Source organism: Netta rufina, assembly GCF_964035555.1.
Source record: "Netta rufina genome assembly, chromosome: 13".
NCBI lineage: Eukaryota > Metazoa > Chordata > Aves > Anseriformes > Anatidae > Netta > Netta rufina.
The window spans coordinates 10,506,020-10,525,002 of NC_140136.1; the positions used below are offsets into that span (position 1 = coordinate 10,506,020).

The window sequence follows — 18,983 nt, forward strand, 5'->3', positions numbered from 1 at the left end:
GGTTTGGGACTATACACAGATAATACATGAAACTTCTCACGTATTTTGATATTGAATATGAAAAATATGTAAAATAGTATGCATCTTTTTCCATTAATATGAAAAAAATGAAACAGCTAATTTGAAGAAAAGTAAATGAATCACATTGTGTTAAGGGATTCAGGAATGTCACAGTTCTTTGCCTGTTCACTGGTCAGCAATTGTTTATCATAGAATCACAGAATCACTAAGGTTGGAAAAGACCAACCATCTGGTCCAACCATCACCGATGTGTACTGGGTCTGTTTGGGATGTAGTTAACTTTCCCTGCAGCAGTCCATACACCCACTAAGCCATGTCCCTAAGCGCCACCTCCAACCTCTCCTTGAACACCCCCAGGGACAGTGACTCCACCACCTCCCTGGGCAACCCGTCCCAACACCTGACTGCTCTTTCTGAGTAGAAATGTCTCCTCACTTCCAGCCTAAACCTCCCCTGGCACAACTTGAGGCCATTCCCTCTTGTCCTATCGCTAGTTCTCTGTGACAAGAGGCCGACCCCCAGCTCCCCGCACGTTCCTGTCAGGTAGCTGCAGAGAGCAACGAGGTCTCCCCTCAGCCTTCTCAACACAGCCGCTCCTCACAGGACTTGTGTCCCAGGCAGCAGCACGCAGAGACTAGAGAGGCCCGCACAACCTGCACTTTTATTTTATTTAATATTTATTTTCCAGTTTCTGTCGCTCCCCTGCAAGCTACCTCCGACCCCGTCCCTCCCCGGCTGCCCGTTCCCCGCCCCTGCGCCGAGCAGCCCGCCCGGCCCGCGGCCCGGCCCCGCCGCCACGTGACGGGCGGAGGGCGGCGAGGCAACATGGCCGCGGCGGGGTAAGCTCCGCTCCGCTCCTCGGCCGCGGTACCGGCGCCGTGCCCCGGCCGCCCGCCCGCACCCCCTGTGGTGGCCCGGCCCTGCCGAGGCGAGGGCGGCGGGGAGGAGCCGCGGGGGACCCCTGGGGGGTCGGGGGTGGCGGAGGGATGGTGGCGGCGGCGGCTCCGGGCGGCTCGCGGTGCAGCCTGTCGCGACAGCCCTGTGGTGACAGCAGCCCGTGTGTCGCGGTGGAGCAGTCGGGGGGGGCCGCGGGTCGCGGCGGTGCCCGGTCCGTGCCGGCTGCGCTCACAGAGCCTCCCTGCCCCTCTGCTGGGAGGTGATGCTGGCGGGAGGCACACGCAGGTAGCACGGGGGCTCGCTGCTTTTTTACGGCTGAACGGAGCCGGTGTGCCCCTGCTCGGAGATTTGGGACAGGGCCCGGCGCCAACAGTCCTTGCCCGGTCCAGCTGACAGGGGAGCTATGCCACAAGGCAGGGAGCGGATGGGACATGGGACGGGACAGCGGCTCAGAACTGCTGAGGTAGTTACAAGAAGTGCTTAGCTGGCAGTGAGGGACACGGCCAGTTTGCGCCATAAGGCAGCGGTTGCTTGTACTGTTTCCCTTGCAAAGCTTAGTTCCCTTACAAAGCCAGTGCTGCTGGTAGGCCCCTTGCACTGCACATATTGGATGTGGAAACAGCATCAGAAATTGGCTAGAACTCAAGCTGATGTTGATGATTCGGTCTGTTACTCAAAACAAATAAATAAAGCCCAGCTAACAGATAGATAACTTCTGGAAGAATAGTTTCACGGGTTTCTTAGCTTTATTAAAACCTGGAACCTGTCATCATGGCCTCAGTGGAACAGCATGGCAAACCAGGAATTTTCTTCTGAAAACCAGGGGTGCAAAACGCTAACTGAAAAATGGAATTCCTGGTTGCCAGTGTGTTCTGGTTGTTGCATCAAAACAAAACCAAAACATTAGATGGATCATACCATAACAAAATATCTCTCTGAAAATATAAAACTTCTGAAATAAGCTTTGAAAATCAACAGTTCCAGGCAAAAGAAAAATATCCTTTAAAGAAACAGATGCAGTTCTTAGCTACACTTTACTTTGAGTATAGTAAAATAAAAGAGCTCTTGTGTGGGCTTAGGCCTAAGTGATCATAAAAATTGTATGTGACAGGCAGCAGGGAAACTGCCAGCTGCTGTGAGAGGCCTTTCCAGACTGAGTAATGGCCGAGTTCTGGTACCAGGCTAGTAAAATGAGGAAGCTGAACTTCAAGTGTCCTCTCCTGGTCTTGCAAGTAGCCGTTTCTAACACTGACAATTGCTTATTTGCGGAAGTTTGCATAGGTTCAAAGATGAATGTGCTACAAACCAGTGCTTACTTCTAATACTCGTCATTGCAAATTATCGTATATATAGTTCTGCTGTACAATTCTGAGTTGAGTTTGTGGCTGTAGACACCAGGCTCCCTGTGCTAATAGAAAAATCAGACCTTGAAGGAGCAGCCAGGGTATCATACCTAAGTTCTGGTATTTTTATGTCTTGTGAGATGTAAAGTGGGTGACTGATCAGAGATCACAGACCAAAACTGAATGCTTCCAGCTCCTTCTTGAGAAGAAACTTTGTGATAGTATTGTTAGGTGGTGAATTCACAGAGAGATTTGTTTTGATCCAATTGCACGTGTATTTCCAGGGTTGATACACGAGGCAGTCATATATGTGCACTCACCCAACTTACTGTATGTGACACTGCAGTGAATTATAGTTGAAACGGAAGTGCTAAATAATGAGCATGGCTATACTGCATAGACACAGCATTTTGAATCAGTTGGGTTGGAAGAAATATCGGGGGAAAAAAAAAGACCAGGCTGGTAGTAACCTACTTACCTGTCGTGTATGTCTTGCCGATAGAGCAATGGTCACAACAGAGTGGTTACACAGCCAGTCCTGTGTTTGAAGACATTTACTGTGATCTTGAGTATTGACAGAGTTCTCTTACCAAATCGCTGCTTGCAATAGAAAAGCACCCGTGTAGCTGGGCTCTTTTTCTTTAGCCTTAAACACCTGTGTAGGTGCTAGTCTCTGACAAAACTCTGCAGAAATTGTGGAAAGCTGGTGCTAGGGCTACGCGTACAGAATGAGTCAACCTCTGCAGGCAGAGCGAAGTAGCACCTTTGGGTGTCTTGCTGTGGTGTTTCTTCGACCCTATTTGGTGAGGTTGCCATGGGTTTGGTGTCCAAGTGGGTGCAGGAAGGAAGACTTGGAAGAAGCAAATGTCTTAGCCTGTTCTTCCCTGAAAGCCACATGCTTTTCTCTGCAGATTCCCAGCTGTGAAAGCAGACCTGCTGCATAGCAAGTCTGTACAATCCAAGGCATTAATTCAAGTATGAGCAGAGAACCCCAGCTGCTAAGCAGTGTTTGCAAGGATGTTCAGCCCAGCCCTCCTGTGTCCTTCAAACCTTGCTGTGGGATCTGGCATGTGCAGCTATCGTGATTGTTACTGCACCCTTAAAATAGAGACCAAGGCCGTGCCTGTGACAAAACTGTGCAAATCTAAAACAACTGTATATGATCAAATGTTTAATGTTGTGGCATCAGACTCAAGCAGGGAGGGTAGGATCAGGTATGTACATAAAAGGAAAACCCCTCTTTTGTCATGGGGTTAGCTAAAATGTGCAGAAGAGCAATAATTTTATATCGTAAAGCATTTCAGCCTGAGTGTTAAGACCACACTAAAAGATGGTTTTGAAGCAGTTCAAGGAGACTACCAGTAAGAATTCCTGCCTGACATCATTATTTCTCCTTTAGTCTCACTTTGGTTGTCAAAAGTTTTAAGTGCAGTAAAAGCATTAATGCTAAACTTATCAGAGATGAAAATGCATTTGTAGCAGTGTTTTATCAGCTCTGGGTTGTAGTTGTAGGCCTAGCGGAGGAGGGAGGTCAGAGCCTGTTTTTTTTTCCAGAGAAAAAAAAAAACATGTGAAGATAGTAAAATTACAGTGGAAGTGTCTTTTGTTCTGTCCTCTGAAGCAAAACATAAAAAAGATTGTGCTATAACCTCTGCCCTTTTTTTTGGGTTTGTTTTCTTATTAGCAGATACAAAGATCTGAGAGTAACCTACGGCATAAGGTATCAGATTATGTTCTCTCATGCCTTTTATACTTGCAATAAGATGAGCATCTGATCTCCAATCCCCTGTATGGAAATACTCCAGGGGTGATCTTGCTTGGATAACAGTTTTCAACATCTTCTGCAGTGCCAAGTTGCTGAGCCACTGCTTTGCACCTGAAAAGTCTTCCCCTTAATTTGTGTAAGGTTTGCTGTCTGATTTTGAATTTTCAGTAGTTTTTGCTAGGATTATTTGAACTCGCTTCATTCTTCCAAGAGACCAGGGTATTCCAAGATGAAAGCTTATGCTGTGCTTCCATGCTATGCTAATGTGCCTCAATAGGTAGTCTGCAGCCCTTGTAATTATCACCTGCCATGTTGCTGGGTTATCAGGTGTGTGGGGGAAGTAATAAAAATAAATACATTTGGGTTTTGTGCACCATCAGCTGAACTCCCAGGCAGACAGTTTGAAAATTGGATTAGTAAGAGCAATCTTTCACCTTCTAAAATTACTTACACTGTTATATAAAGTAGTTATAAACAAGTAAAATAAAATATTTTATTAGCTCTTTTATGCTGTGTCTGCAGTATGAAATTATAAGGTTTACATTTCTGATGCTGATAAAGCCTTTCAGGAGATTATTTCATGCAGATATAAATCAAAGGTTACTTTTCAGATTGCCTCTGAAAACTATATAGTAATTAAGGTATGGAGCTCTGCATCTCTAAGGTTAAGTCCGGTCTGTCATTTTAGCACACTAACAGTTTAATTGTAGCTTTCTATCATCTCATCCAGAAGCATTATCTGATAAAAAAAAATGACTGTCCAGCCATTCAGAAGAATGTCTTCAATAAACTGAGAGAAGCGGAGATGGAAGGGCAAATTGGACTTAAGGCATAGGTTTTATTGATAAAATAGTGTTCATCTGTAACACTGAAGCTCCAAAGTACAACCTTGTTACGTTAAACATGAAGGAAGGGAAAAAAAAAAAAAACGGGGATACTCTTAGATTTTCACCTTGTCCAATTAAAAAAAACATCCTGCACCAAGCTCTACAGTGCTTCTATAGTTAAGCTCCAAAACGTGCAAGTGTGTACCTATAACAAATGCGAATTAATCAGTAATATATTTTTGTAGTATTTTAAACACCTTAATTACTTAATAACTCTTTTATTTTAAAAGCAAGCTGTCTCCCTTTAAACTGCGTTCTCCAGACAGCCTCTGTTGAGTACAGTCTTTGAGGAACTTTGTAGGCTCTGGGCCGTGTTGTGCTGCCCGAGCGAGGTAGCACTGTACAGCAGGAGGTCACTGATACCTGGGGCACGCTCCTGTTGGCCATATGTATGAGCTCACTCGCTCACTGAAGCTGCTTCTGTGCGTGCAAGAGTAAACGTAGGTACAGATACAGGGGGTTCACAGATACTGCACGAGCGTGGGGAACTCGCCCCACGCCTGCTGACTGTCGTCTTCTCCCTGCGGTTCCTGTGTCAGCTACTTCAGCGCTTGCTTCCCAGAGGGCCTCGATGAAGTTTTGCCAGACAGCGTAGCCTTTCACTTCTGTTTTCAGTAATGCAGAACTCACTTTCTTCCCTCTTCTTTTGCCTTTATTCAGCAGAATTAGGCTGTCGCTACTGTCTGTGTCTACTTTTCATGTTACTTTACATAGAGAAAGGTAATGTGGTATGCTGTGGGCCATAGCTCCAGCCAGTCGTATCCTTTGTTGCCATCTTTTTCCTTTGGTACTCGTGTGAGCAATGTCTAATTGTAGCCAGAGAGCACTGGTTGTATGCAGCATCTCTTCCCCTCGAGTGATTAGTGTCTTGTTTGTTGAGTTGCATTAAACTTCATCTTTTCTACTAAAGTAACAAAAACTGCGTGTCTGAATTGTGCTAACCACTGTCTGTCTTCCATTAACTGTTAATTAAAAAAAAAATCTCTTCTAGACCTTCTTTTTGGCTGGGGAATGACACCTTGAAAGTGCCTGTAGCACTCTTTGCCTTGAACAGAAGACGGCTGTGTGATCGCCTGAGACAGAATAAGGATGTCCAGAAGAACTCAATTGTTCTGCTGCAGGGTGGAGAAGAAACCCAGAGATATTGCACTGATACTGGTATCGTGTTTCGCCAGGTAAGGGTTGAATCAGAGCTTCAAATCAAATTAAGTAACTGCCTTTAACTGCATGAATTTTTAAACCATTTTTAATTATTCTTCCTTTATCTCAGATGTGTGCCTTGCTTTGCTTTGCTGAAATAAATTGGCTTCTTTGTTACATTGCCTCTTCAGCTCTGGTTACTCTTATCCTCTCAATGCTTTCCTATGTGGGCTCATGTGGCTTAAAGGGCCTAAAGCAGTTCTTACCAGTTGTTTAACAACAACATTTAACAAAATGAACATAATCATTTAACATAATATTAAAGGCAGCAACTGAATATGTCTTATTTTTTTCAGTCTTGTTTGTCACCAAAAAAAACCACCTTCTTTCTGTAATGAAACATGTTACAATGACCTAAACCAAATTAATTCATAGAAAAATGTATTTAAAGTATATTCACTGTTTTATAGATAGCGTATTCCACATACCAGGATGTATCTCAGAATTTACAACGTGTCTTCTTGGATTAGACTCTTCCTTAAATACGTTCTCCTGTCACAGAGAGGACTTAATGACTTGTTAATTTCATGATGAACACATTCTTAGTACAGATTCATTTTGTTTTATGAATTTAATTGAGCAGTTCTGTGTTTTGAAGAAACAAAAACAATAAATTCCTGTCTATATAGTGTGCATCTTGGTGTAGTTATTGGTCTGCTTTTAGAGATGCATGTTTCAGGGTATCAGAATGTATGCCTGTCCGTACCAATATTCATCTTTGTATTGTTTGGTATTTTGTTATTGCATGTTTGTTTTTAAAATAATTCTTGGCTAAGAGCTGTTGAAGCTTCCTTTTTCTCTGCGGGAGATTGAGTCTTCACTTCAGGACCAACCCAGTGAATCTGCACTCTGCTTTTGCCTTGTCCCATGTGACATGATTATTTCTTCCTGATACTACATTCCCTAATTCTAGACTGGAAGAAAGTGTATTATTATGCTGAGTTGACTGTTGTTTATTTCCTATAGTAGCTTATTAATCTCTGGTTATTTCCAGTTGCCAGCAGAAGAATTTATTAAAACCTAACACTAATCAGTCTGAAAAGCTTTAAACCTAAACCACTTCCTTTACTTTCAGAAGCAAAATAGATCTCTTTCAGTATGTAGTGTAGTGTATTTTTAGAGTTGGTAGAAATGAGGGTTTACTTTTAAGAATATATTTTGTCTTAACCTAGGAATCTTACTTTCACTGGACTTTTGGCGTAACTGAAGCAGGCTGCTTTGGAACAGTAGATGTTGATACTGGAAGATCCATGATTTTTGTTCCACAACTCCCTGAAAGTTATGCAGTTTGGATGGGAAAGTAAGACATACCTTTTAACTGTGTTAAGATGTATCTGGGTATTTAATGCAATTGTCTGAAGAGCTGAAATGTTACCTGATTCTAATCAGATGCCTCCAAATCATTTGGTGTGAATTGTAGTGATTCGTCTGTGCAATGATGCAAAATATGATCAGTTGGTATTGATCAGGTGACATCCAATGATCCACCACCATTCTGGAGATAATACGTGTCCAATTGAAACCCATGAATTTCCTGGTATCTATGAAAGGAAGCTGAACAATAAAGAAAAGTAGAAGTCTTCTGTTAAAACAGAACAAGCTATTTAGTAAAGTAGACTTTTTCAAGCTGCTTTGCCAGGTTGCAGCCTTCTCAGCTAATGAGAAGTGGGAGGAGGTAGTTTAGCTTTTGATATTTTTATTTATTTTTTATTTTTTTATGAACCATCTGACTGGGGAATGTGATTTTAATTCTATTATGTGAGTATGCCATAAACATCTCTTTTTCTATCCACATAGGTAGTAAATATTGCTCAGTGCTATAGTAGTGAAGGGATTAATTTATTTATGTGCACATTTCCTTTTTCAATCTTAATAGTATTTATACTGTTTAACAAGCTGTAAATTTTTTTTTGGTGTCTACATGGTCTCAGAATATTGGATTACTTCTAATTTAATCTTTTAAGCCCAGGTTGCTTAGTTTCTAATTGAAGCTATCACTTATATTTTAATGCTAATTTTGGGAAAAGGAAAACAATTGCAACCAATCCCATATGCTGAACTGTTAGACCATATGGTAGGGCATGGCTGCTGCCTTCTCAGAGCGTTTATATTGAATATCACTCCCTTAGACCTGCCTTGGAACTTAAATTGTTTATGATCACTTTAAAATGCAAATACTGCTCTCTGAAATACTTCAGCTGAGTGCTGCACCTGTATGGGAGGGTAGCTGCTGTTTAACTCCCACATGTCCTGTAAACTGTTCCCTAGTGGATGTTGTTCGCATTTACAGACAAAGCTTTTTCCTCCTCCTGGTTTCTTTTCTGCTAGTTCAAATCAGCTGTTTCATACCCATGCAAATCATACCTAATCTGGAAAGTCTTTATAATATTACTGAAATTCCACAGTGTCATTTTATATTTTTAAACAAAATGGTGTTGTTTATATATGGTAGCCTTTTTGATTTGTTGTGCAACACTTGTTATTGGTTCATTTACAGAATTACAGGTCTGGGTAAAAATGGTTTATTGCCATTGTGACTTTTTTTGTGGAATATAATGAAGCAATTGCCTTTATTGCAGTGTCTTTGTTTTCTAAATTCTCCTCCTTACCGTTCCTGCATCTTTCTGTTTGGATCTTGTTTTCTTTTCTGTCAGCCATGGCCATGTACTTCTGCTTGTCAGAAGGACGGATGAATAACTCATTTGTGAGGCAGCAGCAGTTCTGCTTCATAAGTTAGTTGGCGGGGGGTACTGCACACAGCTAGGGATTGTGTTCCTTCCCAGAAGAGTCAATTTTAAGTCAAAAGTAGCACTGAATGAAAAACAATTTGCCTTCCATCCTATTTACCTACTATAGTTTCCCTTGGAAGTGCATTTTTCTGTGCATGTGGAAGGTACGATCTGCCCATCGAAGAAACATTCCTTTGACGTTGATAAAGCACAGATCTATGCAATCCCTTGTATGATATTTGCAAGGTTGGTATTGTAGTGAGGTCTATAGCTGGTCTTCTAGTTCATAGTACAGCATGAGGTTGATTTGTCTGCTATTTATACTGCCCTTTATTTAATACAGATGTGGGAATCTGCTACTTGAGTTAGTCAGAAATACACAGATTCTGTTAAAATAAGTGCAGAAGGCTCTTTGCTCCTACTGCATTACGAAAAGTCTTGTGTAATGTTCCAATGTGCTTCCACTTTTGAAGGACATACCTTTGGGCTCCATCAGAGACATCATTTAGGTAATATGGCAGTCAGAAAGGTTAACCTTTTTGCCATTAAATACTGCAAAAGTGGGACTACTTTGCTTCTTTCAAATTGCAGTGTTAGGTTGGCCAAAACGAGTGAAGCGCCAATGAGAGCATTTGGTTGGAGATGAATGGATTATTACTTTATAACAGAGACCATGAACACTAGAATTATTTTTAACTTGCCAGTTGCACTTGCTTCTGTAAGTAAGGGGTAATTTTGCATGCTGATGAGTGTAGGAACTCTCACCAGCTCACCTGCTGGTGAACAGAGAGGAGATGACTGCACCATCCTGGGCTGCTATCTGCCAGTATCCTGTAGTACCAGTGGTGCCAGAACTAGCACTTGTTTGGGAATGTTACTCATCTTGTAGGGCTTCTGTCTGAATGTGTATGCTCTAAAGATTTGTAAATAGCTGTAGGGCTATTTTTAGAAGTCCTTCAGGCTAGAAATAACCTGCAGATTTAAAAGGGAGGAGAGATTTAACTAAACTCACAGTTTAGACAATGAATGTTCTCAAAAAAAAAAAAAAAGTGGTAATTGCAGAATTGTTATGAGGGTATTTGTTGGACTGGTTGTCCTACTTCCCTGTTGAGAAGGAATAACAACAGTCAGTCTCTTTTTAAATTTTGAGCATGGGTAATTCTCCTGATGTTAGGCTAGTCCATTTTTTAGTTGAAAAGATTTTTTCCAGATGACAACTAAAAGAACCATTTTGTATATCTACTGATTTTTATTTTTTTTAACTCTGCCCACTACCCCTCCAATTATTTGTAAGACAGAAACCACGACTTTCATGGGATGGCTGAGTATAAGGTTTTGCTCTTCTGATTTTTTTTTTCTATTTTTACTTTTGGAAGAAGAGAAAATTGCAAAGGCTTCAGAAGCGTAACTGTGTTGTGAATGCCCCTCTTTTTCTGCACAGTCTTACACAGTCAAGTTTGTGGTGCAAAGCTGTTCGCAATTGTTTTTATTCCTAGGAAGCATTAAGCTGGTATGACTGTATGTCTTGCACAGAGACTTCAATTTCACTAATTATTGCTGCACCTGCCATTTACCTCCTTAATTATAAATGACAGAACTAGTCAGTGTGCTGATTAAAGATATTTTATAAAGTAAAACATACTGTACAGCAGCTGCTTTATGTGGAGTGGATGCCAAAATAACTTAATTGCCTTGCCACCTAAAGAATGTTTTTAATGGAAAACAAAAATATTTAACACTTTCATTCTCTAACTTTAGAAATACATATTAAATGGGACAGAGCAATATTTATAAGCAATTTCCTTTGTTTTCTTTCAAGCCCTGATGGCTAATTGGTAAGTGTAACAACATTAACATTGCATCTGATGTAAGTAATATTTTCCCATGAAGCTGATTGGGAGCTATCTGTATTTGTCAAGTATAACCTTGGTGTGGCACTTTGGAGCTACAGTAAAACACAATGAAATGCCTTACAAATGTCCAGATTTCGCAGTGACCTAATGAGGAAGCTTCTCAAACATTGTCAACATTTTCAAAGCAGATTATAACTAAAATCAAACCTTGGTTTTGGTTATTTAACTTGCCTGAGTTCAGCAAAGCTATCAAATTGTACTGCCCTTTGAAAATAGTGCAAAATTATGTATTTACTTTTTCCCAAGAATTTATATAAAAAAAGTTTTAAGGCTCCATGTTTTAGTTTTTTCCTATAGACTATAAGTGGTCATGAAAATTAGAAGCTTAGATGCGAAGAAGTAATTTTCTCGTTCTTCTTTATGAGGATACATGAATTTTTGTGGCATTTGTATTTTGAATAACTGAGTGTTGTGTACAGCATGGTATGCTTATCCGGCTGTGTCTTGGCAGCTGAGGCTGGTGCATTGATTGGCCCAAGGTTTGGCTTCAAGAAGGCAAGGTTTGTACTAAGCCCGCTCTCAGTTTGTACTAAGCTCAGATTTGAGACAACCCCTGACAGGTAGAGGGGTGTATGTGGGTGCCGTAGGGGACAAGCTGTAAACCACCTTAATCGTTCTTGATGCAGATTTTGCAGGAATGAAGGAATGATTAAAACTCTCTAGACGTTTTAATGATGCTCTACTTCTAGGCCCCTTCCTCTGTAATGTGCTCTGGAACTGTGTATCCAGACAATATACTCTTAGGAGGGTCTTAGTTTTACTTTCTGAACTGATCTGGCATGTCATCCCTTGATACTTTGTCTGGCAGTTTTTCCTTTAAGGTAAAATATACTTGATGTTTTCCTTTTCCACGTGTATCAGTTCAATCCTTTCCCAACATTTACCCCATTCCCTTACCCAACATTTTTATTTTGTTATTCAAAAAAAAAAATAAATTTGTTTTTTAATTGCTTTAGGTCATCTTATTACTGTTTTGTACCAAATAGCAATTGCAATTTATTTGCAAGGTTTGTTACCACCTGCAAATACCATCTGTGGATCTCATGAACATATCAGTCCTGCTTCTGCTTCTGAATACCATCAGAACTAATTTCAGTCTTTGCAGTATCCTACTAATCAAGACTTACAGTCTGTTGCTGTTTATCACTTTAACTTCTGAGAACATCAGTCTAAATTGATACAGCACTTCTCAGCGTGGTAGTTGGAGGGTTTCCCAGCCCTTGAAAAGCTCGTCTTTTTATTTATTTTTTATTTTCTGCTTTAGGCCTTTCAAGTCCAGGTCACATCATAGTGTTCCTGCCCAAGCCAATTTGAGTTGATTTGGGAAAGTAAGGTTCTTCAGAGAGATATTTATCAAATATTTTACTATTATTCTGGTAGTACATCTGTTGCTTCATTCAGTCCTTTTGGAACTCTGTCCGGTAAAGCTCGTTGCTTTTGATTGACGATAATGACTCGTCTAATTCCCCGTGCTGCCTATTTTCCAAGATTCTGTTTCTTTCCATAGTGTGGTGATTCCTGTTTCTTGTCTTCCATTCATTTATTACGGTATTACTTTGTGGATAAAAAAATACTTCTGTAGACTAATTAGTGTCTGAATTGTGCTTGCCACTTCACTGATGATTGTTTTTCTCTAAATAGTGCTGCTCTAGTGCTCTGACTTCTCAAATTATCACTTTAGTTGTCTCAGTGTTGCAGTTGCCCACAAGCCTCGTTAATCCAGGACAAATGTGTACTGTTCCTATCATGTTTACTTCAGTGATTATTTGTATAAATCTTTGCTTTTTAGATGCTTAACTTTCTTTGTGTTTCTTGCTGACAAGATTATAAAAAAAAAATTCATATCAGTCCATGGATTTGCAGTCACACCAGTGTGCACCTTTGGCTGGATGCACAATTGGATGCAACTCAGGAAGTGTTGAAGTGCTTCTTTGTCCTCTCCTCTTTTTCATTTAGGTGTGTTGAGAAATAGAATGGATACGAAGTAAATCTGCCTAACAGTGTTGCACCAGAGTTTTTAGATGTGGCTTTAAACCACAGCATGAGGAAAGTTAAATCTTGCCTGTGCACATCTCATGCCTGTGGTAAGAGAGGAAATGTTGGTAACCCGCACCAGGCATTTCTTATTTTATATATATACTTTATTTAATGCACTAGTAGGAGTATAGAGTTCAGCGGTATAAATTCCTGATAACATTTTGAAATATCAGAGAATCCAAGTTTTCTTTGATCAGGCATGCCATCTGTTTTTCCTCCAAGGATTCAGATGCTGCTGGTAGGAAAGCAAGCTGCAGCAAAAGCAGTGCCCTTGGGGATTTTCCAGCAGTGCTCCAACAAGGCTCTGCACCTCCACTCTGTCTTCTGCTGAGCAGTTGCCTGGTTGGAGTGCAAAGCTCTTTGCTTCTCGTGAGCCAGGATTCGAGGAGGCACTGCAGGATGCAAAAAACCCTCAAGTGAAGTATCTACAGCATGGCCTCTGTTCTTGCACTTGTAAAATTGCGTTCTCAGCTGCTGCTGTTAACTGTTCTCTTTAGGTTTTGTGTTTGCTAGGACTTTTGCTGTGTCTGCCCCAGCACACTTGCTTTCAGTCTTCGAGGCAGGACTCTGGAAGAGTATTGTCTGCACTGTGCTATATCAGGAGAAATGTACAAAGGGGAAAAAAACAACAACTTTTTTTTTGTAAAATAGGGTAGAGAAAAGTGCAATGAATATTAATGCATCTTAAGAGCAAAATGTGAGTGAAAAGCAGGCAGGTTGTGTTATACTTGCTGTGTACCCCTCTGCCTGTGTACGTGCTGGGGCTCTCAGTGTAGGAGCTCTTCTCCTCGACCCTGCTCCTAGGAGATGGCCAGGTGCTTTTTTGTCTTAGGGCAGTGTGGTGCAGTGGATCAGAGACTGTTTGCATGGATAGGTTCTTTGTGTCCAGTGAGTTGCTTTGGTAAATTTCATTAATTTCTCTGGTTTTGCTTCCTTTACAAGTTAGAGGATAGGAGCTGTTCAGGTCGCCATAACACTGCTGTAAACATCATTACTGCTTCCTTTCATTTCATATGGGACATGCTGCACACATTTCGGACCTTGCTGCAATGCTTCTGTGTGTGGGACATAAAATACTGCTGCTTTTCCTTCCAAAATAGGTGTGCTTCCAAAGTGAAAGCAGAATGTCTGCTATTGACAGATGCAATGGAACACGTCCATGAAGTGGAACACTGTTACTATATGGTGACCTGGAAATTATACTTGCCCTCTTAACCAGTGTAATTCTTGTGTCCTTTTTTGCAAGGAGAGATTTCTTACGAGCATTTGTCAACAGTATTATGCCATGGGAAATCATTTTGGGATTTCAGTATATAAAAATTTCCTTTGTTATAGCTTTTTCTGTGCCTACTACAGAGTCCTTCTCCGAGGCAAAAAACATTATTTGCTGAAAGAAATAAACCAAAGGTTATCACCTTGCAAGTTTTCTGTGATTTTGTTTTTTCGGGTAGCTCTTGATAGTATCCTTTAAATATCAAATCAAGATGCTGCCTCTTGAGATAGAATTTATAGAAAGCTTAAAGGTCTTTTCTTTGGGGAATGAATGGGAACAGCTGAGCAGGAGCCGTGAGACAGCCTATAAAATAGACGAGTTTGTTGAGAGTTTGGCCTTTATTAGGAAGAACTGTAAGAGTCTCCTCAATAATTTATTTCTGATTTCTTAAACCCAACAGTCTGTATGTTGCTCGTAGTTTTCCTGCTTCTGCCTAAGCTGTTTGTGACCTTGGGAAGTCAATATCTAACACCCAGTGTCCTGCATCCAGTATCACGCATGTGGGCTCTGCTGTTTTGTTGTTCTCCAGCATGGGACCTCAGTTGCAGCCCTGCAAGCCCTGTGAGCCTGAGTCTCAATCTTCAGTTCAATTTCTGTTAAATTCTGATATATTTTTTATATCCATCTGCTGTAGTTTTTGTATCCATATTTTTCTGGATTATATCAAAAGGAACAGGGAAAAGAAGTTTACATGTACACAGGCATTTCTGTCCTTCAAAGGATAAACAGAAATCTAGAGACGTGTGGAAAGGGACTAACGTTAAGGTTGTCAGAACACATGCTGGAGGCTGCCTGTGATACCAGCGAGCCCATTAATACTGTTTCGTGTTAAACCTAACTGGATGCCTTTTAATCTTCCTGTTAGGTAGTGAAATTCCTTTTGGATATATAGGTGATTGCATTTTTTTCGACAAAGTCAGGAACATCTGCTGGTATCTTGTAAAGCCTCCTGTGTTGCTCTTTCTAGCAGTTCTCAACACCCCCTTGTTTGGTTAATGTTTTGCCATCTGTTAACGTGATGATATTGTAATGAGGAGGGAGTTTATTGGTGAAATTCTGACAGTATTAAAACATTGCTTCAGTATCCCTTTCCCTCCTTCACCTCTACTTTGCTGATGCATTTATTTATCTGGGTTTATTATTGCCTAGGTTCTTACCCTTTGTATGTAGTCCCACTGAAATTTTTACTTTTCTTTAAGCTCTTTCTAGTAAGGCCTGAAGTTGTTTACTGGGTGGAATTTGAGTTGCTGAGAGCTCTGCTTCTCCATCCAATTTACTCCTTGTGCATGTGTTTTCTCTCATAGGAGGAAAATTGCCATGTAACTCATGCGGTGGCTTTCTAGTTGTGAATTTGTGTGTGCTCCATGCCTTGTAAAGGCACAACGTGCAGGCGTATGTATGTGTGTGCTTTACTGAGTAGAGACTTATTTCTTAAGAAGAGAGTGGTGGATTATGTCCTTTAGTGTCAATGTGAAACTTAAGGTAAAATGGAGGAGGCAATATTGTTGTATCCCCATAAAACCAAAAGCATTGACTGTAGAGTTTGCTAGTTTTAGCTTTTCCATCTCACTGCCTTAACAATCTTCCCATTCTGATTTTGTGGTATGAGCTTTGAGAGTTTTTCCATTCAGTTGCGGCAATCATATCTGGAGGACTTTTTAAGAGAGCACTGTGCCTTGAACACTATTGTATAGAAACCCTTTTGCTTTAATCATTAACAATGTCTTTGATATTTGCCTATTATACTTTTGCTTCAGCTATGGTAATTCTTTTTGGAAGAATGCCTGTTTGGACAAGCTGATGATGAGAACTTAGCTAATGGGAGCTCTGGATGAGGGGACAAGCTTAGGGTAATGAGTTAGAATGACATGAAAGAAAGCAAAACTGGCAGCTGTAAGTCAGACCACTGCTAGTAGATGGAAAGGTGCAGCTGCCATTTCTGCAGTGTTACTGATGGAACTGTTCAATAAAGTATTTTCATTCTGTATTTGAGGAAAACAAAAAATATGTGAAGCATTACAAAGTGATGGTGATGAACTTTTTTCTCCTCCAGTGATAAACCTGCAGAAAGTTGAATTGCTCCTAAAGATAATGATTTATCTAGATATTTTAAAAGAGCTGACCAAAGGGCTCTACCACCTGCTGTAGCAATTCAAATATGGAACAGAGAGTAGATCCTGTTCGCAAAATCTAACAGCAGGATATGTAACAATATTAGATGCCTGAAAATCAAAGCATCTAGAAATCAAACTAAAGATCAAACACGTGTGCTTATTCTGATCTCTCCTGGCTTTTATAATCCGTGAATCGCTTGCAGACATGTTAGGAAATATAAGGTATGTGAAAATAGCAGTGGCATTAAAACAGCCCTGTGAAGGGCCCTTGCAATTCTGTGGACTTTTTATTAGTCTAAATGTCCGGCAGTAGACTAATGCAGGACTGGCTGAAGCAGCAAACTCAGTGGCTTGTGGTCTTTTTTTTGTGTGTGTGTGTGTTTGTTTTTCTCTCTCTATTTTATTATCAGGACTGCAGAAAGCTAAAGCTTTTTGCTTAATCCATGTTGTGGGTACTTGCACTGCTAAAGGTGCTCTGGTCATTTCTGAGGTATTCACCTGTATTTACAGATATGTTTGAGTGTGTATCCACAATCCTTTAGTAACCAAATAAGCATTCAGGGTGAAGTTAGCCTTACATATCATGCCAATATAACCAATCCAAGTATACCTCATAGATGAAAAGTGTTTTTTTTTGTGCTCAAGGGTGTTTTTTTTAAGGATATGCTTTACCTGTACTTACAGATTTTTTTGACTATGGTGCAGTCTCAGACATTGGATCTGCATCCCCTTTCTCCATTGTTGCTCTAAATGTTCAGACTACATAGAATGAAATAAATCAGCATTTTGTGTCAACCTGTCCTGGTTGCTCTGCCTGAATAGGATATTCAGACATAACCAGATTCCCAAGTAATTTGTTTTTATGCTATAAATTAATGTCTACTGCCACATAATATAGAGGAAGACAAAAACAAACAAACAAACAAAAAAAACAGTACATGGAGATGAGAATAAGTGTTACGTACTAATTGTGATGGAATAAATCTAATATTTTTAGCCAGAAAAAAATAACGCATAATTACAAGTAAATATTCCTTTGCACCCCAACCTATAGCATTTTTTAAGGTTTCTTTATCTACACTTTCTGCCAAGCTGCTTTTATAGCTGGCTATTTATTATAGGGCAGCCTATTTGACAAAGTGATAATTAAATAACTCCTAGCATTAAAAATCTGAAAAAAAAAAAAAAAAAAAATTCCCACTGTGAATTCAGTTGAACCAAATGAAAAAGTTTAGAATAAACTTGAAGGCTATGTTAGGGCATTCAACTGACTGCAACTCCTGCTTCCTAGTTTGTAATGTTTCTCTCCCTTACTCTTTTGATGGCAGTTTTTGTTTGGCCAATGTCTAAGAGAAATGGCATATTACTTCAGTGTCTGACTTAATGTTTCACACTGTGTGTTTATAGTGAAAATATTGCTCCTCCTCCTTCTTCTCTTCTTCACGTTGCTCCCTCAGTAGAAATTTTGTATATCGAAGTTGTCACTTGTGATCAAAAGGCGAGTCTTTGCTATTTGGCCCTTTAATAAGGCTTCAGCTTTTAAAATTAAAAAGCACATCCGAATTTGAATATTTTCTTTAAAATGTAGGATATCCTTAGCATGTCTCAGTTGCTTCAGAGCAAGAGACCAAGTAGGTGAGCTAGAACGAGGAAGAGGAGGTAGGAAGCAGCAGCAGACTGTAAGCACATTTGGTATTTAACCCAAGACAACTCAAGCTTTTTTTTTGTGATGAGTTCTAAGTGGTGAACTAGAAACAGTCTCTTCTTGTAGGGAACCTTTGGTGACAGAAGGAGAATGTATTACTGTAAATAAGTAAAATCTTGGGCTCCAGCCTGATCTTTCTGACTGCTGTAATCTGTGAGATGCCAGGTTTTTGGCAGGCCTCTTGGGTGACAGGGTACTTGGGCTTGATAGAAGTCTGGAGTTGCTTATTTCCATGAGGAGATAAAATGATGACTTCTGCTATTCCAGAGGCCCACTACTGACATTTCTAATGAACGCTAGGATTTGCTAGGCTGAATTATAAAACTACAGGGAAAGGAGATTGAGCCTTCTGAGGTCTCAAGTGCATTGTTCTCTGTAGGTTTCTGCCCATTTATGTTTACAGTGAATCTAAAAGTTTTTATACAGTTCTTTCCCCCAAAGCCTGTAAAAACTCGGCTGTAGCTTCTGTTCACATCTGCTTACAGAAGTTAATTTTTTTTGGATAGGTAAGGAAATACATGATTCAATAATATTTGGGATCATGTCTTCCACTTGGGTAATTCTTCTAATTAATTTATGACTTGCTGTGGGGTTTTCTGCTTGCAGTCTCTGTAGTGATTAATCAAAATTTTGAAACTGGCAGCCCATAGCAGTTTTACAAAAGACAAAGCCAAACCTAAAAATTGTAACAAATTAACTTATTCTACCTGCCTGAAAGTCATTTATGGAGAGAAGTACACCTAATCTCTATAAAGCATCAAATGTACTGGAAATGATCAGAACTGAATATAACCTTTGGTTTCCATGAGGCCAGTGAGCATTCTGTGCAAGGTATAATTCCCTGTGACAGGGATGGTTGGTGCTCGACTTTAACCTGTTTTGCATTTAAATTGTGTAAAAATGAATCCTGAACCCTGTCACTGCTGAGAAACTGCACTGCTTCTCTCTTGCATTAACTGATGACGGTGCATGAGGACCTTTCATAGCTTGCCACCAAACTGTGAGCTCTGGTGTTGGTGCCGGCAGTAGCTCAGGGTGAGGTTACGCTGGTACAAATTGCCTCTGAATACAGCATGCCTGGATGTAGTTGGAGCTCTGC

At 40.4% G+C, this 18,983-nt stretch overlaps 1 protein-coding gene across 1 annotated transcript in view; it reads left to right on the forward strand.

Annotated features, from left to right (window-relative positions):
* Positions 1–829: 829 nt before the first annotated feature.
* PEPD (peptidase D) overlaps positions 830–18,983 on the forward strand; it is a 133,208-nt gene continuing 115,054 nt past the window's right edge. The window contains exons 1-3 of the mRNA XM_084294651.1: positions 830–860; positions 5,905–6,088; positions 7,286–7,413. Coding sequence (XP_084150777.1) covers positions 847–860; positions 5,905–6,088; positions 7,286–7,413 — 326 coding nt within the window. The 5' untranslated portion in view covers positions 830–846. The remainder of the gene's footprint in view (positions 861–5,904; positions 6,089–7,285; positions 7,414–18,983) is intronic.